The 24626-nt window shown below is 47.4% G+C and overlaps 1 protein-coding gene across 1 annotated transcript; it reads right to left on the bottom strand.

The window, feature by feature from the left end:
* Positions 1 to 399: 399 nt before the first annotated feature.
* On the bottom strand, positions 400 to 18452 carry IFNGR2 (interferon gamma receptor 2). The gene is made up of 7 exons (XM_056858216.1): positions 18386 to 18452; positions 14570 to 14699; positions 10031 to 10203; positions 6697 to 6863; positions 4644 to 4794; positions 3364 to 3518; positions 400 to 582 (listed from the first exon to the last, which is right to left on the bottom strand). Exons 1-7 carry the CDS (start codon positions 18450 to 18452, stop codon positions 400 to 402), a joined length of 1026 nt encoding a protein of 341 aa, XP_056714194.1.
* Positions 18453 to 24626: the final 6174 nt, after the last annotated feature.

Here is a 24626-nt window from a genome sequence, read left to right as displayed (position 1 = left end):
CTGCAGACTAGCCAGAACTTAAACATATGTTGACAGATTTATAGTTCAAAATTAACTGGATCCCAAAAATCTTAGGAGACTGTGTCCCTTCAGTAGGAAAAGATAGGATTGTCTCCTGAATTTACATATTACTGCATTTCCAGAGTCTCACATTGTTTCAGAATGTTGAAATGTATACTGACTTCCTATTTTAGTCTATATCTCAGTTGACTAACAATATAATATTTAGGCAAAATACACTTCTCCATCAGTGGAATAAGGTATCCTTGTACAGGTTGTGCCTCCAACTCATAGTTCAACATATATGGAAGTGTCTCAATATGCTGTGCAGGCTCTTCTTACTGAAGCCACTCAAATAATTTATTCTGTAATTCAACAATTGCACAGCTGGATTCAGCATCATTGAATCTGAGCAAAATGATCTGTTTCTAGCAAGTGAACTTCCTGATTATTGCAGTCAGTGCTGTTTGTCATAGTTGAGTTTTGTTCCACACTGGAAATAACTGACACAGAGTCCCAATGATCTTCTCCTGCACAGTTCTTAAATTCTTGAACCACATTCATATGAGGATTTTGTAAGTCCTGAAACAGAAGCATTAGATCGTTTCACTGATATGTGTAGAACACCTCTATACTAGTAAACCTGTGTGTAGGTTAATATTATAAACATTTTGGGGTTAGATCCATAAATGTTTTACTAATAGTGGTTCTTTCCTCTTCGACCAGTGGAAAAGCTTTTTGTATCAAGGGAAGGTGGCTTACACCACAGAAAAATACCACTATTAGTGGAACTGATCCATAGGACCTGCCTCTTAACTTATACAATAAAGGACCTATAAACAAAGGCCAGCTCCACTATAGTTATGATGACTTTCCATCCAATGTGATACCGGCCTGGCTTTGTGTGCAATGAATGGAAATGGAGGGAACTGGCTTTTAAATTAAATTTAAAATTAACTAGGCACACCTGTGGCTTTACATTCTCTGATCCATGCTCCACATTATATCCTGTTTATTTGGTCAAGGCCAGCATAGTGTAGTAGTTGGGAGTGTCACACTAGGACAGTGATGGCGAACCTTCCAGAGACCGAGTGCCCAAACTGCAACCCAAAACCCACTCATCCACCGCCAAGTGCCAACACGGCAATTCAACCTGAACACTGAGGCTTCAGCCCAGCTCCAGGCTTGGCATGCCCTCCGCATGCCAAGCAGACGTTCCGCCCAACACCCTGGAGAGTCAGGGGAGGGGCCATGGCTCACCTGCTACCCGAGATCCTTTAACTACAGCGGCTGGGGACTGATCCTGGATCCTCTGCATGCCAAGCAGAGGCTCTTCCCAGGAGCCACAGCCCCTCCTCATGAGGCTGCCTTATCCTGAACCAGCCCATTGGTGCATCAGTACTGTCCACCCAGACGGGCAGCAGCTCTCCAGGGTCTCAGGCAGAGAATGGCTGCCCCCCAGAAGCGTGTCCTGGGTGGGCTGCCAAGACCCAGCCCAAACCAGGACTCCCCTGCATCCTGGCACCCACCCGCCCGCTCGCAGGGCTGTCCGCCGCCGGGGAGCAGGAAGACCCACCACTGCCCCAACCCCCGGCCTGCCCAGAGCCCCCAGGAGACACGACAGCGTCCAGGGGAGCCGGGTAGGTCGGGCACGAAACCGCCGGCTGCCTGCAGCACCTGTCCCGCCGCAGCCCAGCTGGTCGGCGGTCGACCGGCCCCACCCCCAACTGCTCCAAGCCCCCCCAGGAGATGCAGAAGCATCGGGGAGGCCGGGCGGAGCAAGCGCGGGGCCACAGGGGCCCGCCGCCCCACCCCCACTGCAACCCAGCTGGGGGTGGTGGCAGGGAGAGGAGGCGGTGCCTGCCCCGTGACTGGGACAGCGTGGTCCGTCTCCCTGACGGGGGGCGGGGCGATCGCAAGGGCCAGGGGGCCAGGCAAGGCAAGCGGCCGATGGTGTGGACCCTGGGGCAACAACCCCGCCCTCGCTCCAGCCCAGGCGACGGGCCCGCCCCTCCCCGTGCCGCTGCAGGGCGAGTGGGGGGGGGTGTGCCGGCAGCCTGGGGCCTGGTGCGCTCCTTGGCCCGCTGGCGGCGCCTCCACTGCACCCGGCCTGGCCTCTGGAGGGAGGCATCGGAGAGGGCGCCCCCTCCGAAGGGAGCGCAGTGCGGCCGCCACGCAGAAAGGCTCCGGCTGCCACAAGCAGAGGAGCGCCCCGCCCCATCCACGGCACCGCCAGTGCTGCTCCCGGGGGGCCCGGCCCCGCGGCCCCCGACGGCAGCGCCGTCCCAACGGAGGCGACCCCGCTGGCAGCCCTGCCCGAGCACAACCCGAGCTACCCCTGGGCCTGGCCGTGTGTGGGCCCTGCACCCAGCCCCGCCAGTGGGGAACAGCAGCAGAGTGGGGGCGGGCAGGGCAGAGCTGGAGAGGCAAGCGGCGCCGACAAACAGATGAGCTGCGGCCGAACCTTTGCCTTCTGCCCCGCCAGCGCTCGTCCGATGCCCAGCTGGCCGGCGGGCCGCTCAGAAGCTGGCAGCGCGTGTCTCCGCCTCCCCTCGCCTCCCCCTCGCTCGTCCTGTCTCCCGGCCGTTTGTGGGGAGGTCCCTCGCTGTGCTCCTCTCTCGTGCCGGCCGCAGCTCAGCTGAGAGAGAGGGAGAGAGCTGCGTGCCGGCAGAGAGGGCTACGCGTGCCGAAAATGGCACGCGTGCCATAGGTTCGCCAACACGACACTAGGATCTAGGAGGCTCAGGTGAAAATTCCCATTCTGCCATGGACATTTGCTAGGTGACCTGGGGCTAGTCACACACTCTCAGCTGAACTAATAGTTTTGCATATAAAATGGAGAAAAGGAGAATGTTGTAGGCCACTTTGGATCCTCATTGGGGAGAAAATTGCTGAATATATTAAATAAATAAATGAAACCTGTTTAAAATGGACATTCCAAAATCAATTCAGGTATTCTGAAATTTTCACACATCATGATCTAGCCAATTTGAAGCTGATTTTCCATTGACACTGGATCCCTCTCCCTGCATCAGCACAGGGTGCTTAGCCCTGACAAATCTCAAGCATACTTAAGCAGGAGGACAGCATGGCCCTGGTCTTGGACAACACGCTGCTGGCCACATTGCACTGGCTGAAGCTGTCATAACAGGTGCCAGTCTAGAAAGAGAGTGCCACAAGCTTAAATTTGAGTCACCGCAACAGCTACATGGCAGCTGAATGATGTGGTCTCCCAAGTACAAGAATGCCTGAAGTTTGCTGTAGAGATGAGTGCACCGTATGACACACCTCTATGCATATTAAAATTATAGTTGACTGTACCCATCCTTGTTATAAATATATAGACGTTATAAATATACATACCTCTTCATAATGCGACGGTATTGTAAGAGGAGGTCGCCAAAGAGATTTAATTATATTTTGATGCTTCTGCATAATCGTCAAGCAGAAAAATATTATAACAAGTAAAACAACTACAGATATGATTGGCAATGTGATCCATAAAATCTTTGTTGTCTCTGAAAGAGTAAAGGAGATTGCTAAATGTTAAAACTGATTTCTTTTCATGATACTAGACTCAAATATATAACAATCTCTAGAGGAATTTATTAATTGCAGCTATAATCATGCAGATACATTTTCAAAACTTTACTCTCGCGCACCACATTTTCAAACTGCAGAATAAGAGAAAATAAAGCAGAAGTTCTGCTTCCTAATAGTCATGGAACTGAGATTCTGCAGAGTCACCAACTCCCTGAAAAACAAAGTACTATATATTTTGGTACTGGCAGGAAAAAAGGGTAGAGTGTTTTGGGTTTTTTTAAGAACAAGTTTTCAGCCATATTTAAAGACAGCGAAACATTTTAAATTTGATGGAAAATCCTACTAAAGATTAAGGGATACATACTTTCTACATGAAAAGCATTTTGTGAAAAGAAAGTGTGAAAAACAAAATGCAAATACAGTAGTAGTGGGCATCAAGAACATTCACACCTATTTCACTGTAGGTCCTGAAAAGTAGCAACTGGTTACAAAATCTGATTCATTAACACTATGGAGCAATACATATGTGCAGTCACTGAAATGGATTTCATACTTTCATACATGTTAAGTGCTTTTCTTTTGGAAATGTATAACGTAATGAACTCTACAGGGAGTTTACGGCTTCCCATAGCCTGAATGCAAGGCGTTTGTTTTTGACAGTGCTTCTAGTTCTTCCTCACAACCCAGTTCTACTGCCCTTTCTCCTTGAACACATTACCCCACACTGATAGCTGGTAAAATATTTTGTGCACAAGTTCACAAATATAAATAAAACCATTCACAAACTATCCCTCAGCTTCAGGAAAATGCATATCTGAAATTTCATCAGAATATGTTATATCTTGAATTTCATTTTTTTTGTTTTGTTAAAGGCACAGAATGCTCTACACCCACAGGTATACTCATTACTTTTTGGATTTTTATATTGCTAGAAGCAGTCCTCAAAGCAGTTACTTAGCTGCTGAAAAGTATTCTTTAATAAGGTATCTGGATTATTAATATTTGTCAATTTAGTTTCAGGAAGTAAGTTAAACTAGATTGTTTTAGCTATGAGTTCAAGACACATTGGTTCAATGATGCAGCAATTAAAAAACACATACCAGTGATAGACGTTTTTCTGCAGTAAGTGTCACTTAAACGTCGCTCCTGCAGACCTTTTTCAGGAAGCATTGCTAGTATATGAAAGCAATACTCTGTCATTTCCATCAGATTCGCAAGTTTGTATTTTGTATTTCTCGTATTCACTACCGCCTGGGTAATCAGAGGAAAGAGAAATAAGGTGCCATTTACTTTGTGGCAACAATTTTAGCCAAATTCATTTCAGTTCTTTAATTCTACTATATAAAATGAACTTCACAGCTTAGTCCTGAAATAGATCATGAAGCAGTGTGTAAGTTTACACTGGAAGTCCACAAGCCATTTAGCCAGAATAGTTTTGTTCTACTGAATTCACAGGATTTCTCCCGTGATTTCTTGTTATTTGCACAACTTTACATTCCAAAACTTTGTAATAACTACCTCTGTCTTGTCACAGTATGATTTTAATACATATATTAATAATGAAGGCTGTCAACTAGTTAAAGAATTTTAGTTAATTAACCAATTAATTCATGAATCAATATACTATTATCCACAAATGACTGCATATTACTCTCCTTCCATAGAAAATGTCAAAATCTATAATCCCAGCAAATTATATCAATCACTTGAGAGATGACATGCTTCCATAGGGAGATTTTTATACACTTTCACTTTCTAACGAGCATTTTTGGAGCATCCATACAATGTCATGATCCATTTGTGATCTAGTCATGATCCAGTTGTCCTTTCTATGTCTTCTGTATACTCATTTCCAAACCTGCTTTGCTATGATCTTTTGGGGAAGACATCAATTCAAGCAAGTTCTTGTGCCATCTGAAGGGGAAGGTGTGTGTTTTTCAAGTTCCCACCCACATCTGCACTATTTTCCTTTTGTTGGCTACTCAGGTAAGCAACAGTACTGCAGTTCAAGTTCTGCTCATGACCTGAGTTCGATCCCAATGGAAGTTGGTTTCCGGTAGCCGGATCAAGGTTGACTCAGCCTTCCATCCTTCCGTGGTCGGTAAAATGAGTACCCAGCTTGCTGGGGGTAAAGGGAAGATGACTGGGGAAGGCACTGGCAAACCACCCCGTAAACAAAGTCTGCCTAGTAAACGTTGGGATGTGACGTCACCCCATGGGTCAGGAATGACCCAGTGCTGGCACAGGGGACCTTTACCTTTTTAAAGCTATCTCATATAAACAAATGCCACCTATCTTGCACCAACCCTGGCAACTCATACCCTTCTCCAACCCCAGTAGAATCTGCCATTTCTTTCACTTAAGGATGCCTTGTAAATAAAAAGAAAAAAAATGCTTCTTTTAAAGATTTCTTTTGATGTAAATATGCAAGTTATTGCCAAAAACATAAGTGAAACAGTACACAAATTGTTGGACCGTCCAGTGTATATACTCAGGTTAAACTTCTAAATGAAAACTGAAGAACTTGCCTGGGGACTGAGTTCAGTGCATGCTACTGACACACATCTTGGTATGACAATCTGCTTGTACAAAAATCAATTCTACAGGCAGTTTGTAACTCCTCAGTGACATTAGTTATCTTTACTGACTTCATGAATATTTAACATTTCTCCCCAAAGGGGACCCAAAGTGGCTCACAATGTTCTCTTCTTTTCCATTTTATTCTCACAGCATCTCTGTGAGGTGGGTTAAACAAAGAGTGTGTGACCGGCCAAAGGTCATCCAGCAAGTGTCCATGGCAGGATGGAGATCTGAACCTGCGTCGCTCAGATCCTAGTCCAAAACTCTTAAATATTACACCAAGCTGGCTCTCGCCATCCTTTTAAAAAATCCTTCCTGTTGTGAAAACTAAAAACAAAAACAAAAAAACACCAGAAGATTTGTAGAAGACAGTCAGTTCAACAGCAGGAAAAGTGCAGGTTTTCACAGGTTTTCACAGTCAATAGCATTTTGTGAAATGCTGCCGACTATTTTTGTTAAATAAACAAAATAATTTAACATTTGATGCAGATGCACATTCAGAAGGAAAATTAATAGCACTGGGGGTAAAGAATGTTTCAGTATGTCAACTTTTCCCAGAAATTCTCTCATTACCATTTTGTCAAGTGGAGGCGGGTCCTTATTTGTTAACTTCTCCCAGTAAGAAATCGAATATAGAAAAGCAAAGAATGTTGAGTTATTATCAAAGGGAGCCTTATAGCTAACAAGAATGGAATTCGCTTTCACTGTTGCATCTATTTCTCTTGGAGGTCCTAAAATAGCTGAAAAGAAAAAAGACAAACAGTTAAGCACATCCTTATAGCTAACAGATATGCATGGCACCCCTGCTGATCAAAATGTCCGTGCAACAGGGCCAGAAGGGCTAGGAAACATTAGGTTTGTCAAATAATACAATTTTAAATGGGGGTTAAGAAACTTGTCGTAACAAACAGCAATGTCTGCACATGTGCAGACATCCGGGAAGGGGGCTGAATTCAGACAGCATTTGGATTTGTTGGGTCTGGCATACTTAAAATAGTGCCCAATATTAAGGTAGCGGTGCTGGCCAACAAGCACCATGAGAAGGAGGAAAAAGAAGTGGTGGTAAAGGGAAGGAAGGGACCAGAGACAGTGAGAAGGGTATGAGAAAACAGGGCAAACAGCACAGGGAAAATAAACAATAATGGGAAAGCAGGTGGGGAGTGGGGCAACAGGCAGAGGGAGCAAGGACATGAGAAGGAGCCATGGACTGGTAGCAGAGAAATGGGAGAGGGGAGAGGATGGAAGAAGCAAAGCAAGTAACAGATGGGGGGGAGGAGACAGGATTTCAGCTCCCTCACAAGTCTTCACAGATCCCTACTTGTTTTCTGCTCATTTTGAACAGACTCACTCCAAAGGCCACATGCACACTAACAAGCCCAGCAGGGTCTGAGGGGGAAGAGGACCTCATTACATGAGACGTACAATGTGAGTTAGGACATGTGGGCATGTGGACCCTGCTAGCGGGACAAACGGCCCCCTGCAAACATTTCTGCTCACAAAAACAGTATAAGAGGGAAGGTGAAAGCTCTACAGTGCTCCAGAGCAAAATAGGGGGGTCCATACTGCTTCTCTATGGTGTCTGTCATATGTGTGGCTTCAAGTCAAGTCAGGTGACCCCTGACCCCACTTGCATCACACGTCTCAGGAAATGAAGACCCACTGGAAGCAACTGATCTGTGTTCACACTTTCAGCAGTTGCTGGTACTTTCACTGAGTGTTCTCTGACACAATGCAAAACGTCTCTGGAAGAAAACTTCACAAAGATCTGAAAGGACAGGACAACAGCAATAGTGGAATGGGAAACCTGACTGCCCTTCCCTGACAGTACATACAACAAGATGGGCATTCTTCAAATTATTGGCAAATGATAAAAAGTTTCCATTGTTTTTTTCTCCTTGCAGAGATCTATGTAACTACTTTGTAACATCATCCAAATTCTGTCTTGTGCTAGAAAAGAATAAAGTCAATGCCAATGCATAAGTATGGACAAAGCAACACAACCATAATAGCAGAGAGATGGTATATAATTGCCTATGTCAAGGGTCCCCAACCTTTTTGAGCCTGTGAGCACCTTTGGAATTTTGACAGAGTGGTAGACACAACCACAAAATAGTTGTCACAGGAGTTGGAGCCAACAAAAAATGATAGGGAGTGAGGTTATACACAAACTCTAATAGTAAATCTTCAATATTTCAGGCAAAAATCCTGTTTAATCAAAAGCCCTTAAAATATTTTCTTGCACACACACACAGTGTCACACAATGAAGATCCTTGTGCTGTGGTGGCAGCTGTTGCCAAAGCAACATTTTAAGCTCAACCAATCAGATCCCCAAAAGCCAATTGAGGAAGACAGCCTCTAGATGTCCTCCAGGCATCCCAGCAAATCCCTACCTGGGGCTGGGGGGGAGTAGGCAGATACTAAAATAGTGGCATCAGTCACAGAGGGTCTGTAGAACCCCTGGGAAGGGGAGGAGGAGAGTTCAGTGGAAGGAAAGTCAGTCATCTCCTCAGATAGGGCTTGGAAAGCAACAGAGAAACCATGAAAACAAACAGTGGATTTGTTAGGTAGTCAGGCTTCGCCTGGTGAAGGAAAAGAACTCAGACATCAATACCATAAGTACATAAGGCTCGGGGGCAATAATGAGAGAGGGACAGAGCCGGTATCCTGTTTTACCTTAGGGAAATAACAGGTATGGGGCTTATGAGGGGAATGAGGGAAATACCCCAATAGACAAACTAACCCTATTTCAGTAGGGTGAGATTCTTGGGTTTAAGGAGGAATTCCCAATACAATCTTTCTCTCTGACCGAAATAGCCTGTCAGTTCCGTAAAGCTGTGGATGTGTGAATTTGTAACTGTTTAAAGTGGAGTTTTGCTATCCCTTGCTGTATTTATTTATTTTTCATATTTCTAGCCCACCCTCCCCCAGCCAAGGCCAAACTCAGGGCAGGTTACAACAATTAAAATTTACAATATAACAATAAAACATATAAAACCATAAAACCATTCTCTTAATTATAAAACCAATAACTTGTTACATTCTTTGTCTTATCCACCAAATCTCTAAGCATTGAGCCCTTCTAAAGAAAAGACAAAAACTTATCTTTTTGTGTTGTGAAAGGAAGGTGTTGGTATGAACCACTACAGGGGAAGGGGAGGGTAGACATAGTAGATGTCACTCAGATTCCTATTCTACTACCCCAGTTTCCCTCTATATTAGCAGTACTTAATCCAGCACAGTTATCTGTAAACATCGTCTTACTAGGCCACTCACAACTAACTAAAATCAACTCACAGCACATTCCTGAGATTCGGTGTGAGAGAACGGCATTCACGAGGCAAAAGGGGATAGGAAGACGTCTAACGGCAGCTCCTCCCCCCAGCCTGCCCCAGAAACGCCTCCCGGGACACCAGAACGCCTCCTGGGACGCCAGCGTGGGCTTTTACGCCGGCGTGACGCTGGTGGAAAACAGTCAACGTCCCAGGGCGGCGCTGCCATGGTAGCAACTGGCGACCAGCGTCCGGGCCTTCACACCAGTATTCAGGCCACTAATGCCAGTGTAAGTAGCCCGGAGGCCGGTGCGGGGGCCCTAAACACCGGCGCAGAACCTTCCTGGCCTCCTAAGGCCTTTCGGCCTGGAGGTTCAGGAATGCGCTGTCAGTCACTGCTACTGAAAGGTGTGACAGGGTGGGCGGGGAGCTGAGAAAACCCCTGACTGTCACACCAAACTGAAGCCCTGCTGGGCAAAAGCTCCATAGCACCCCATCTACTTTCTAAAAACACTTTGCAGGAGCCAGGCACCATGTTGGGGATGAAGCTCATTCCAGTTACACAACCCTTGGTTGCCTTCATAAATAAAACTAAAACATTTTCCAGAGGTATAAAAATGGAAGCAAATAAACATACTTTGATCTCCTGCTCGAAAGGGAGAGGTTTTTACCCAGTCAGATTTTAATTCTCCTTGTTCAGTCCTAACACGGAAAGTTACTTTAACATGTTCTTTGATATCATTTGTGAAATCATATTCAGACTTCGTAATATTTTTGGAGTTTACTTCTATCCAGAAGTCAAATGATGTTCTGAAATATAATATGAAGAAACAACAGTCAGTGATTAGCTCATTCTTCTATTTTAGCATGACTGATTAAAAACGTCTTGTGAAATATCTAGTCAAACCCCAAAATACAGGTGTATGCATTCTCCATCAGCGATAAAAAGAACTTGTCTTTTTGATAGTTGTATATAGTAAATAGTGTGCAGGAGCAAGCAACACACAGTGTGATGTAGTTCCATAGTCCCATCATGGGGGGGGGAACTCTATCAAAAATTTAAAGGGTCTTATGTTCATCATACATTGGCTTGGATCCTGTGAAAATTCTTCATCTTCCCCTCCTGCTACAGACCAAAATGATTCCTAAAATGCTGCTCCATTAGCAGTATTTTTCTGTGAGACGGGCAGAAAAAACGGGTAGAACTCTGCACAGTGGTACCCATGCACTGGTGTCCAAAATTTGATGTTATTATACTACACCATGTGGACAGATATTCTCCATTAAAAACATTACCTTCTCCTGTCTTTCCTTTCATATGCTGGTATCAATTTACAAAGTGTGGATGGGCTACATTTTTAAGCACTACTGTTTTCCCCAGATAAGGAGCCTGAGTGTGCCCAGGTACCGTATATACCCATGTATAAGCCGACCCGTGTATAAGCCGAGGTGCCTAATTTCTCCCCAAAAATGGGGAAAAATTAGGCACCCGCGTATAAGCCGAGGGTCGGCTTATAACCCCTCCCCCCCCCGCAGGCTTACCTGAAAGGCTCTCCAGCGGCGAGGGTCCGGCGGCGGCGCGGCCCGGGGGGGCCTGGGCAGCCTTCCTGCGGCTGCAGGAGGCTGCCCCAGGCCGCCGCTCCCGGCGGGAGGAAGTGGCGGCGAGGCCCAGGGGGACCCAGAGCAGCCTTCCTGCGGCTGCAGGAGGCTGCCCAAGGCCCCTCCCGCCTGGGAAAAATGGCGGGGGGGCGGGAAGGGCCGGGGCAGCCTTCCTGCGGCTGCAGGAGGCTGCCCAAGGCCCCTCCCGCCTGGGAAAAATGGCGGGGGGGGCGGGAAGGGCCGGGGCAGCCTTGCTGCGGCTGCAGGAGGCTTCCCATGGCCCCTCCCGCCCGGGAAAAATGGCGACGGGGGCGGGGGGGGGCCTTGGGCAGCCATCCTGCGGCTGCAGGAGGCTTCCCATGGCCCCTCCCGCCCGTGAAAAATGGCGGCTGCAGGAGGCTGCCCCAGGCCGCTCCCGGCGGCAGGAAGCAGCACGGGCCCGGCGGCGGCGACAGCGGTAAGTTTCCCCCCTCCCTCCTTCCTCCCTCCCTCCCCCCGTATTGACCCGCGTATAAGCCGAGGCCGGCTTTTTCAGCCCATTTTTTGGGCTGAAAAACTCGGCTTATACGCGAGTATATACGGTATATGTAAAATCCCACTGATATGGACGTGACTAGAACCCTTTTCTTGGGGAAGTAAGCCTCATTAATTTAGAAGGGCCTATCTCTAAGAGTTGGATCCCATTAATCTGTTCCACTGGCAAAAGAAGCCTTGCCTCACCAGTACAATAGGCAGAAGGGGTGATCATGTCCACTTTCCCCTGCTTGCTACACCCGCCAAATACTGCATGGCTATTTATTCATTTCTTTATTTAGGAAATTTGTATACAACCTCTTCAGAGTCCTGCCTGAAGTGGCTTACAGCAACACCCGAATTTGTTGGAAGGATTGACCCACCAACTGCTACAAATGGCCAGTAGACCAAGACTCTTCAGAAATTGTTAAGGAACTCAAGAGCAGAGTGGGAGAGAGGGCTACGTTATGTAGAAGTGGCAGGAAAAGCCAATGCCCAATGTGCATAATCAAAACTAGGCAGGCATTTGTAGCACTCAAGGAAGAAAAAAGCCCTCCTGTAACATAAGTGATCTTTAAGCAGTTTCTTTGATTTGCACCAACTATAGATTGGGATGGTATTTACATATACAGCCTTGGGCTAGTCACAGCTCTCCTAGAGCTCTCTCAACACCACCTACCTCACAGGGTGTCTGTTATGGGGAAGGGAAGGTGATTGAAACCAGGCTGATTCTTCCTTAAGTGGTAGAGAATGTCAGCCTATAAAAACCAACTCTTCTTCTATTCACATATATAATGTCAGCTTCTCTCAAAACCACACAACATAATTTAGTTAAGCAATCCATTTGCACTAATGCTTTGCTAAGTACAAGTTCCTCTTGTATCATCTCTAGCAGCAAAGCTAAAATATGACTGAAAAGCAGAAGTCGTTTGTATCCATGATATGACTAACAGCCCAACTCTAAACAGGATAAGTACTTCCAACAATAAGTTACAAGTATAAAATCAAAACATACAGTTTAAAACCATAGATCCTAGTTTAACTTAGCAGATGGCATCCTAAAACTATGTGACCACCTCATATAGGCAGAATTGTCCTCAATGGTAAAGTTAGTTTAGGGTGGTAATCATGAGACCAACAACCAAGAAACTCACAGGTCCTCCAGGGAATACAGACAAGAGGAAAGTAAAACAAGGGGAAAAGAGAGGAAGAAGAAAATGGGACGGGAAAGGGGGTAAGAAAGGAAAGAAAAGGAAGGGAGGTAGGCCAGCTAATCTACTTAGCTGTCACTGTCCTCAACCATATACCTGGAAGAACATCTGTCTTACAGGCCCTGCGGAACTGAACTAAGTCCCACAGGGCATGGGTCTTAGTAGACAGAGAGTTCTACCAGGCTGGGGCCAGAGCTGAAAAGGCCCTGCCCCTGGCTGAGGAGAGCTGGATGGTTCTGGGGCCAGGGTCCACCAAGAAGTTGTTACCAGAAGAGCGTAATGCTCTCTGGGGGGTATACCAGAAGAGGCAGTCCCACAGATACGATGGATCCAGACCATTTAAGAATTTAAAGGTGAGTTCCAAAACCCTGAACATGATCTGGTACTTAATTTGGAGCTAGTGCAGCTGGTGGAGCACAGGATGTATGTGCACCCTCCATGGGATCCCCATAAGGACCCACGCTGCTGTATTCTGGACTAGTTGCAGTTCGCAGAGCAACCTCAAGGGCAGCCCTGCATAGAATGAGTTACAGTAGTCCAGTCTAGAGGTGACCACTGCATGGATCAGTGTGGGACAGGTGAGAGGTCAGCTGTCAGCCTTCAAGGAGGTGGGAAAATGCTGTCTTAGCCATATTTGTGATCTGGGCCTCCACTACACCAAGCTGGCTAGTTGGCCAGATCAAGAGGACCTAGTGATGGTTTCTTTAACAGCAGCTTCACCATTGCCTCCTTCGACATTCCCAGGAAGTCCTGCGAACTCAGGGCAATATAATATCTTCCAGGAAAGTTCATACTCGCCCTGCGCTAGCTTTAACCAGCTGGGACGGGCACAGATTAAAGAGGCAAATGGTTGGTTTAACAGCAGACAGGACCCTGTCTACATTTGCCTGAGCCATCTGAATTTATTTAATACATGACCCGAAGACAGCCAAGGGGCCTCTACTTTGCTCACCATATTAACACTAGCAGGGTGGGTGGTCAAGGCAAAGCAACAAGACTTTATCTGCAAAGAAGCTCATAAATGCCTCACAGCTAACAGCCGAATTACTAATATTTTGAGAATCCCTTGACAGGGACATAAGTGATCTAACTGCCCTAAACAATTGTGCCAGGTGAGAACATGTGGATGCAGTGGAGGTGACATAGTAAGCTTTCTTTGTGGCCTTCACTGCCATCTCACAGGATCTCATAACTGCCCTATAAGATGTTCTTGCAGCTTTATCATGAGTACATCACCAAGCCTGCTCTGGTCCTCTAAGCTCCCACTTCATCTCCCTCAGCTCCCTGGTGTACCAAGGGGCCAATCTGGAGTGGGAGAGAAGATGTCGGGAAGTGATCTTGTCGATGGCTTCTGACTGACGGTTATGTCAGTCTAGTGAAGTTACTGAAATCCTATGCATTCTAATCTGGGTGTAAGCCCTGATTAACACTGCAGGATTTATCTTGGAGCAGATAGGCATAGGACTGTGCTATAAGAAACCATAGTATTGCAATCATACTTAGAAGAAAGCCCTACAGTTTTCAGCAGAATCTCCTATCAAGTCACCATGATCAAAGCCTAAGGCAACACTTTTTCTAAACTTGCGTAACAATTAGAAATCTGAAATGCAGTAGCAGAGAGGGGGGTAATGAATTACATTAGTTTCCCCTTCATTATTAAACCACACCCCTAGAATATTGATCTTTTTCATTTCTGAATAAATCTGAAAAGACTGTCACTTGCACATTTCCATTCTGATTTTCTATTAGAATTAACACAATTAAATAGTGTGACAGTGAAACCAATGCTGTATTTAAAAAAATGTATGTACGATTACTTACAACAATGAACAATGCAAGAAGTGTTTACTTACGGTTGATAGTCAACTCTGTATGACACTGCACTGTTATTGATCCCCACAACCGGAGACCATTTTAATGTACTCTGAAAATTGTATGAGACAATTGACACATTCTGTGGTGCTGGTAAAAGGAAAGAAGATTCTAAGGAGAAGAGAAAGAACACAAATTACAGTAAAAATAAGTTAAAAAAATATTAAACACACATACAGATACCTCCAACATGCAGGATGGAAGATAAAGCTAACAGCAGCAATGGCAGGTTGGCTTCTGATATTGGTAAAGGTAGAGAGAGGCTGTGGATGATCATAAAGGTAAAGGTCCCCTGTGCAAGCACCGGGTCATTCCTGACCCATGGGGTGACGTCACATCCTGACGTTTCCAAGGCAGACTTTGTTTACAGGGTGGTTTGCCAGTGCCTTCCCCAGTCACCTTTCCTTTACCCCCAGCAAGCTGGGTACTCATTTGACCGACCTCGGAAGGATGGAAGGCTGAGTCAACCTTGAGCCAGCTACCTGAAACCGACTTCCGTCGGGATCGAACTCAGGTCGTGAGCAGAGCTTTTGACTGCAGTACTGCAGCTTAACATTCTGCGCCACGGGGCTCCTGTGGATGATCATAGCAGGGCCTAATGTCTGATACGAAAGGAAGGGGAGTGTGGCACTCAGTAAAGTCTGATTTAACCTTCAGGGACAAGTGAGCAGCACAGATGTTTCATGCTGACAATTTTGTGCTCTCACAACCATTCAGCTGTTTACGTGTTTCTTGGCAAACTGCAATGACTGTTACACCCATTCCTTCCAAAGACATCCCATCTCATTAATTTCAACATGTAATCACATTCTTGTACCATTTCAGTAGCACTTGACTCCATGTAAGTATTGCAATCCCAATCAAGAGGATGAAAACTGGGATAAAAGAGCAGTTGTACTGTGGCTGGAAACAAACTCAAAATGTCACAGCTCACATAGCGCAAAAGTTAAGGCAGCACCTTTTAAATTAGAATTTCCATTTTTTTAGAGAATGAGTCAAGTTGTGTGCAGCAGTTTAAAAAATTAGAATACACTACTTTACCAAATTCATTCTGAAAAGAACAAAACAGTGAAATAGCTAACTCACCCCCTGAAATGGACTACATAATCAAAATTTAAAGCGAAATGTAGGAGCGTGTTAAGTTACTGAAGAACATCCAACCCATTTTGGTGTTAAACAGATCAAGAACAAGATTTGTTTCACACAGCTGTGCACTTTGGGAATTGTTCTGTTGCTCTGAGGTGTCGTTAATAACCATAGGTTTTAGAGTAATGATAAAAAAATCAGCTTATATTAGCATAGCCAAAGGGACTTTCCTTTCCCAGTTTTGCAACATCCCGCAAATCCTCTCTAAAAAGGAGAACAAAAAACTTGTGCTAAACAAAACAGTAATACACCAGAGTTTACTTAACAGAGAAACAAAATTGTGATTTTGTTCTCTTCTCTTCATGGCCCTCACATGCTTGAAGTCACACAGTCAAATCTGCAACCCTCTGCTCTGTACATGGCCCAGCGCCAGTGCCCACATATCACATTTCTTTTCCCATTAACTCTGTATTACTCTACTTGGGATCACTTTATGTGCAACTTCACACTAGAGCAGAGCTTAATATATTCCAACCATTCATTTTGAATGCATTTGTTATTATCACTAATAACAGCATGTGGAAGCTACAAAATGCATTAACACCCACAAAAATTCTTCATGGAACTCCATATATTAAGGTTGCCAATTCTGGGTTGAGAAATTCCTGGTGATTGGAGGTGGAGCCAGAAGAGGGTGCGGTTTGGGGAGCAGAGGGACCTCAGTGGTGGGATATAATGCCATAGAGTCCACTCTCCAGAGCAGCCATTTTCTCCAGGTTAACTGATCTCTGTAGTCTGGAGATCAGTTGTACTTGCAGGATCTCTCCTGGCTGCACCTAGATATCCTAGGCAACCCTAGTAGTGAGGTTCAAAGCCTTTTCAAATCCCCTGCTGAAGAACCATTGTGCGTTGCAGAGAATTTTGGGGAATGTTCTAGTCTAGAGGCTTCACAGTTCCCACAGTGTATTAGCTCTAGCCAGGCTAGCCCAACTTTGTCAGACCTCAGAAGCTAACCAGGGTCTGCCCCTGTTTGGATGAGAGACCACCAAGGAAGACCATGGCTGCTATTTAGAGGCAGGCAACAGCAAACCACATCTGAATGTATCTTGCTTTGGAAACAGTACGGGGTCACCATAAATCGGATGTCTTGATGGCAATAAAATAGTCCTTCTTTAGCAGAATTGAAAGACGGATCCAAGGTCAAAGTCTATGTTCTATCCTTGTTCCAGTGTCAACATAGCATACATAACCAAATATGTATGTAATTTTATATCACACCAAACCACAGGTCTGTCTACTGTGCTATTCAGGGTCTCTGGCTAAGAAAGCTCCCTCCCCCAACTTGCTAATCGAGAACCTTTAACTGGAGGGATTAAGTCTGGGACTTTCTGCAAGCAAGACACTCCACCTTCACTGAGTCATGGTCCTTTCCTAACTTTGCTATCCCCTCCTACTCCTCCCAAACATTCTTAGGTGGGGAACCTAAATCCCACCATCCACACACTACACAACCCAAGCCCATGCACACACCTAGTCAAGGCTGGGAAAGTGTGTTTTCCAATTCATTGCATTCAGTGTTCTAATTCAATGCATAATCCTGGGCACTGGGGGAATTCAGACCACAAGGCTCAGCCCAAACTAGAACTCATCAGGGCAAAAGTCCCAGAACCAGCTTTCAGTAGCATTGCGTTGTTCTAATTTGCGGTGTTCTTGACCGGGAGAACTCTGGTATGACTTTTTGTTTTGAACTTCGAAGCTCACAAGCCATACAGAATCCCTGACCTTTGGCTGCAAGAAGGCAGCCGCAGCGTGATTTACACCTTGGCCTGACCTTTGGCTGCAGGAAGACAGCCACAGCATGATTTAGACCTTGGTCTGTTTTTGAATTTCATTTGGGCTCTCTAGCAGCTTACACTTGTGTAAGCTGTAAAAGAGTCCGTTACTCTTGAGTAACTGATTCTGAAATTGAATGGTGTGACTGAACACTTTGTATTATCTTGTTTAAAGGTTTTATTTTGGTTTCAATGTGCCTAGTGCTACTTGTAACAAGGGAAACTTGCAACTTGTAATTGGTGAATATAACCTCATGTTTAAAAGCAGAGCCCTCGTGCTGGTTTTTTTTGGTATAACTGTGGTTAACGCAGCACAGGTCCATTGTTTACATTTAGTCTTTGAATAGGCAAAACTGTTCGCACTTTGAATAGGCAAAACTGTTCACAAACACATCTGATCCTGGCTAGAGTGCGCTTCTCTCCGGCTTGACAACTTTTTTTTTGCTCCAACGAAGCTCCTGTGCCTTTAACAGCGACACACCGGTTCAACAGGTAAAGAAGTTTTGTGCCAGCATTGTACATCCGTGGAGGAGAAAAGCGTGCAGGTTGCAGTTCCGCCCGCAGTTGCTACAACAAAGGCTTGGGCAACGGCAGCGACCCTCCTGCAGGATCCAAACCCACCCGGAGACGAGGAGAAGCTGCCAGTTAAGCCCCGGGACTTCTTTTTTTTTAGATGGGCCGCTTATGCCCGGGAGGCCTGGCCTGGCCTTCGCCCCCCTCTCGATGCCCGTTTCCCCCCGTCCATTCGGAGGGGGGGAAACGGGCATCGAGAGGGGGGCGAAGGCCAGGCCAGGCCTCCCGGGCATAAGCGGCCCCAGACGCCGCGGCCTCCTGGTCGCCGGCAGGCCCCGGCCCCCCAACTGCCTCGCCCCTCCGTACCTGCCGCGGCCGTCTCGAGCAGCCCCCTCGACAGGAAGAGCAGCAGCGGGAGGCCCAGGCCCAGCATGGCCGCCCCACTCGGGGGTCCTGTCAAGCGCCTTCTGAGGGGACGGCCGGAAACGGCCGCTTCCCCTCCGCCATGGCCGCCCGGCCCCACACGCCCCTCGAGGCGCCTCCTCTTCCCGGACTTGCTCCGAGGGGGCGGGGCGGGGGAGGAGCCTGGCGGGCGAGGCCCGCTCCTCGGGTGGCCAGGTCCCTCTTCGCCATTGGCGGGAGGTTTTGGGGGCGGAGCCTGAGGGGGGCGGAGCTTGAGGCGGGGCTTCAAATGCTACAGAGTCCAACCGCCAAAGCGGCCCCACAAACCCCTCGAGGCGCCTCCTCTTCCCGGACTTGTTCCGAGGGGCGGGCGAGGCCTGCTCCTCGGGTGGCCAGGTCCCTCTTCGCCATTGGCCGGAGGTTTTGGGGGTGGAGCCTGAGGAGGGCGGGGCTTCAAATTCTACAGAGTCCAACCGCAAAGCGGCCCCACAAACCCCTCGAGCCGGGCCTCGAGGCGCCTCCTCTTCCCGGACTTGCTCCGAGGGGGTGGGGTGGGGGAGGAGCCTGGAGGGCGAGGCCCGCTCCTCGGGTGGCCAGGTCCCTCTTCGCCATTGGCCGGTTTTGGGGGCGGAGCCTGAGGAGGGCGGGGCTTCAAATGCTACAGAGTCCAACCGCCGAAGTGGCCCCACAAATCCCTCGAGCCGGGCCTCCTCTTCCCGGACTTGTTCCGAGGGGGCGGGGGCTGGAGGGCGAGGCCTGCTCCTCGGGTGGCCAGGTCCCTCTTCGCCATTGGCCGGAAGTTTTGGGGGTGGAGCCTGAGGAAGGCGGGGCTTGGGGCAGGGAGGGGCTTCAAATGCTACTGAGTCCAACCGCCAAAGCGGCCCCACAAACCCCTCGAGCTGGGCCTCGAGGCGCCTCCTCTTCCCGGAGCGGGGCGGGGCGGGGCGGGGCGGGGCGGGGCGGGGCGGGGCTGCTCCTCGGGTGGCCAGGTCCCTCTTCGCCACTGGCGGGAGGTTTTGGGGCGGAGCCTGAGGGGGGCGGGGAGGGGCTTCAAATTCTACAGAGTCCAACCGCCAAAGCGGCCCCACAAACCCCTCGAGCTGGGCCTCGAGGCGCCTCCTCTTCCCGGAGGCGGGGCGGGGCCTGCTCCTCGGGTGGCCAGGTCCCTCTTCGCCACTGGCGGGAGGTTTTGGGGGCGGAGCCTGAGGAGGGCGGGGTTTGGGGCGGGGAGAGGCTTCAAATGCTACAGAGTCCAACCGCCAAAGCAGCCCCATAAACCCCTCGAGACGGGCCTCGAGGCGCCTCCTCTTCCCGGACTTGCTCCGAGGGGGCGGGACGGGTCCTGCTCCTCGGATGGCCAGGTCCCTCTTCGCCACTGGCGGGAGGTTTTGGGGGCGGAGCCTGAGGGGGGCGGGGAGGGGCTTCAAATGCTACAGAGTCCAACCGCCAAAGCGGCCCCACAAACCCCTCGAGCCGGGCCTCCAGGCGCCTCCTCTTCCCGGACTTGTTCCGAGGGGGCGGGGGCTGGCGGGCGAGGCCTGCTCCTCGGGTGGCCAGGTCCCTCTTCGCCACTGGCCGGAGGTTTTGGGGGCGGAGCCTGAGGGGGGCGGGGCTTCAAATTCTACAGAGTCCAACCGCCAAAACGGCCGCTTTTCTCCAGGTGGTCTGATCTCTATCGGCTGGAGCAGGGCAGGATTGAGGTTTGATGAGACCCTTGAGACATTGCTGGGAATACCTAGTGCGGTAACAGCGTAAGAGATGACGCGGTTCGTGTAGGGAATGACGGGGGTTACCGCGCTTTGTATTCCCAGCGATGTGTTAAGAGTTTGAAAACGTTATAAAAAAACATCGCTTTAAAAGGGTTTTTGGATACTACGGCTTATAAATGGTTGGAAGACGTCTTCGCAGCTAAAGGGGCGAAACAAAGTGCGAACAGTATTTTCACAACGTTTTCAAACTCTTAATACATCGCTGGGAATACAAGTGCGGTAACCCCCGTATTGGCTCCAGAGTCACGCATTATCACCGTAACGGGCTATACGCTCAGTGAATTTCACAATTACGCGATTGATTTGGACTTCTGATTAGAACTTCCAGGCTTTAACATCCTTTCTTTTCTTGCAAGCATAGTTCATGGAATGAAAGCCAAAGGGGTGTGTGGGCCTTGGAAGGTTTCTGTCCCGGGAAGCATGCAGTCTAAAAACTGGAATGAGGGAACAACAACGACTAGGAAGTGAAATGCAGATAGGGACGAGTGGGGACCCACAAGAAACTTGCCGAAGTAGCTATCCCACCCTGACCCCAGATTTGCTTCCTCCCTTCTCCCTCTACTTATCTCAGCCTTTCTCTTTTTCTCCTTCCTGCTACCCCTTTTGTTTCTCTCTCTCTCTCTCTCCTCCCTGCCTGTCACTTTTTCTTTCTGCTCCCCACTGCATCACTGTCTCTTTCTGCCTTCTCCATCACCCTCCCGGCCTCCCATCTTTTTCCAACAGTACTCCCAGCCACCCACCTGCTTCCCCCCACCCCACAGCAGCAGTGGTGGCAGGGGCTCTCCCTGAATCACAATGGATCTCCCAACTACAGAGGTTAGTTCCCATTAAGGTTGCCAGCCCCAGGTTGGGAAATTCCTGGAGATTTGGGGTTGAAGCCTTGGGAGGGTGAAGATTGGGGAGGGAAGCGACTTCAGTGGGGTATAATGCCATACTCAGTACACCCTCTAAAGCAGCCATTTTATCCAGGGGAGCTGATCTCTGTCTCCTGAAGGTTGCAACCCTAGTTCCCATGGAGGAAATGGCTGGTTTTTAGGGTGGACTGTATGGCATTACACCCTTCTGAGGTCATTCCCTTCCTCAAAGCCCACCCTCTTTTTCCACAGTGGGGAACAAAGCAGCTTACATTAGTCTCCGCTTCTCCTTTTTATTTGCACAACAACCCTGTGAGGTAGGTTCAGGTGAAAGTATGTGATTGGTCCAAAATCATCCAGTGAGCTTCCACAGCAAGATGCAGATTTCAACCTGGGTCTCGCAGACCTTGCTCTGAAGCTCTAACTGCTACACCACCCTGGCTTTCATAGGTTAGCTACTGTTGAACAATAGCAAGCAGCCAGGCCTAGTTGAGTCATGGAAGTCAGGTAGTATCAAGTCACTCAGAGGTTGCTGCCGAGGGTTGCCAGTCTCAAAGTGGGACCTGGAAATCCTCCAGAATTACAACTGAACTCCAGACAACAAAGATCTGTCCTCCTGGAGAAATTGGCTCTTTTGGAGGGTGTATTCTATGACATTATACTCAGCTGAGCCCTCTCCCTTCCCTAAACCCTGCCCTCCTCAGACTCCACCACAACATCTCCAGGAATTTTCTAACCTGGAGCTGGCAACCTTAAGTCAGGCCCAGCCCCAAGGTGCCCTCCCTCAAAGGTCAAAATAGGGCTGGAAAGGTTTCTGCCCCTTCCCCGTGCCTTTTACTCCCAGAACCTCCAAGCCTGGAATATTGTGGTTGCCTAGCAACAGCCACTAAGGGAATCTGTTGCTTAAAGCTACAGGTGTTCCTTTTGTCACTTTCTGGGTTTTTGTCAGCAAGGGCATGCAGTCGAGCCCTGGATAGCAAGCTCCGTGACTTCACCTCCACCCTTTCTTCCCGTGGGAAAGACTCTTCAGTTTGGGACAGAGGTGTGATAGCCAGAGGCACCATAGATCCCCATTTCAAAGTAACTTCCCTATGGTAATTCTGCTCTGATCTCAAGGTGTGATTTGACCGGAATTCTCTCCCTCTTGATGTTGAGAGATCTCTGATGTCTTGCATTTCAAAGCTTCTACGTGTAAACATTTCTAGTGTGTGCATCCTATAAAACTGACCTCTAAATGTATTGTCTCATTCTAACCTTAAGTTCCTTTAGACTTCTGTACTCGTTACTTTTGGAATAAAGCTTTTCAAACTCTCTGCAGATGTCTGGAGTGAAGTTGATAATTCCTGAGATGCAACGAAGTCATAGAGTCTGACAGTTTTTAACCTCCCCAATGTTGGTTTTTTTGATTTCACATTTTTCTGCAAACCTGGGGCCCTTTTCAGGTTTGTAGAAAGATCTGTCTTGCCCATTCACAGCTCCAGTCACCGGATTTAAGTATCCTCAACTCCGCCATTAGAATATAAGATATGGGGGAAGAGTATGAGCCAGAGGTTTTGCTAAAGGGTTAGAGAGGAAGGGGTGTGTTTTTGTAATGATGTGAAGAGAGAAATTATTCAATCGACAGCCTGAACATAGGGAGCAAAACAGAAGAATCTTGAGAGAAGCTGGGTATTATCAATGAATAAGTGGTACTTAATGCTGTGGAATTTGAAGAGATTGTGGAGGGACAGTGTAAAAAGGTAGACTAGAAGAGGAACAGAAACTAATGTCTTGGGGGCCCTCAAAAGAGGAAAAGCTTTTTCTTATGGAGGACAGAGTAGTGGAAACCCATGATATAAAAGCAATCAAACAGGAGGGAGTGTTCAGCTGAATCAAGGCAGCACAAATGTCCAGTGGAAGGAGGAAAGGGTTGAAGGTGTTGGAAAAGGAAGGAAATAGTGGGAAGTGGATTGGAATGGATAAATCATTGAGGAAGGAGGCTGTCTTGAGCAAAGAGCAAGGATAGAGGAGGGGATGTAGCAGAACTTACTAGAGCTACAGAGGTGGAAGAGAGTGAGGATTTCTAGAGCCACATCAGAGTGAGGCAGTTAGTGTTACTAAATTAGGTAGATAACAGACTACAGAGGAGAAATTTATAATGGACAAAATTAGGAAGTTCTTGTTCTCAAGGGAGGTATTGTGCCAAAAATATAAACAAATGACAACAAAGCTATATTTTCTTTATTTACAAATTTACCTGAATATCGTTTTACTGCCTTTGCTGAGACAATACATACCTTCTTCCCTGCATCCTGAACTGGTAGATGATTCATTGAATGACTCATGAGTTCCAGTATTTATGCTTAAATCTGCCTAGTGAATCACCAATAACTTAAAGAATTCTCCACTACCGGAGCCTAACTTTCTAAAAAGAAAGCCTTTGAAATTCAGTCCTGCCTGGCACTGGCAGTCACACCTTTTGGCTTGAAATTCCATTTCCTAATCTCAAATGCATAGAACCAGTTTATGATTACTCAGCCGTGAGGAAGGTGTGCCCCGCATGCTTTCAGTGACACTACTTAATGTGTTCTGGGTCAGAGCTACGAGTCTGAGAAAAAAGTTCTAAAACTTGAGCCCTGGTTCAAACTGAGCCTTGATTTTGCACATGTTATTTATTTAAAGAGTACTCAAAGCAACAATACAGCACACACATTCTGTTGCCACCATTTTGGGAACAGAACACACAGCTATCTTTCTCCCTCCCTGAGCCACCCTGATGGATTATGGAAGGCTGTACTTGGCTCTGCCCTCTTAGCAGTCTTCTGAAAAACAGAAGACTTCCCAAAGTCTGTTCTATCAGCTGATAATGCCTGTGGGGGGGGAGCTCTCCCCATGTGGCTTGAGTTTACAGGCCCAACGAAGTTCTCATTAATATGGAGCAAGCACATGCATTATGGTGAACTTTGCCTCCTATAATAGTCATATGTACAAGTATATATAATTGTATGAAAGAGGGCAACTACAGCGACCAGAAGCACTAGGTTCCTGGATTCAGTCTAGTAAACAAAAATACTCTGTTATAAGGAACAACACTTCGTGTCACAACACTGTTTGGCCCTGATCCAGCAAGAGAGATTCATGTGCAGCTTATGCTGATGCACATCTAAATGTGAGTTCACATCCCAATACTCATTTGGTCCACGCTGAACTTCCTGGATGTAAATACTTAAATGTAATTTGAGATTATTTAGAAGTATAACTGTGTAACTGTTTCAGTATAGTTCACAAGTGTAATGGTTTCAGATAGGTACAGAAGCATAATGGTTTCAGATTACAGTTCTCCTCCTTTCTCTAAAGTTTTCTTTGATAGACCTAGCCACACACAGGCTTGTTTTTCACAATTGCCACTTAGGCTAATGACTTCCACACAAGCTTATTTTTCTCACGGTATGTGGGTTAATGGTTTACAGGGTGGTTTGCCAGTTCCTTCCCCAGTCATCTTCCCTTTACCCCCAGCAAGCTGGCTTCTCAGTTTACCGACCTTGGAAGGATGGAAGGCTGAGTTAGCCTTGAGCCGGCTACCTGAAAATGACTTCCGTCGGG

The sequence above is a fragment of the Euleptes europaea genome, chromosome 12, assembly GCF_029931775.1.
Source record: "Euleptes europaea isolate rEulEur1 chromosome 12, rEulEur1.hap1, whole genome shotgun sequence".
Taxonomy (NCBI): domain Eukaryota; kingdom Metazoa; phylum Chordata; class Lepidosauria; order Squamata; family Sphaerodactylidae; genus Euleptes; species Euleptes europaea.
This window is presented reverse-complemented; position numbering and strand designations above follow the sequence as displayed.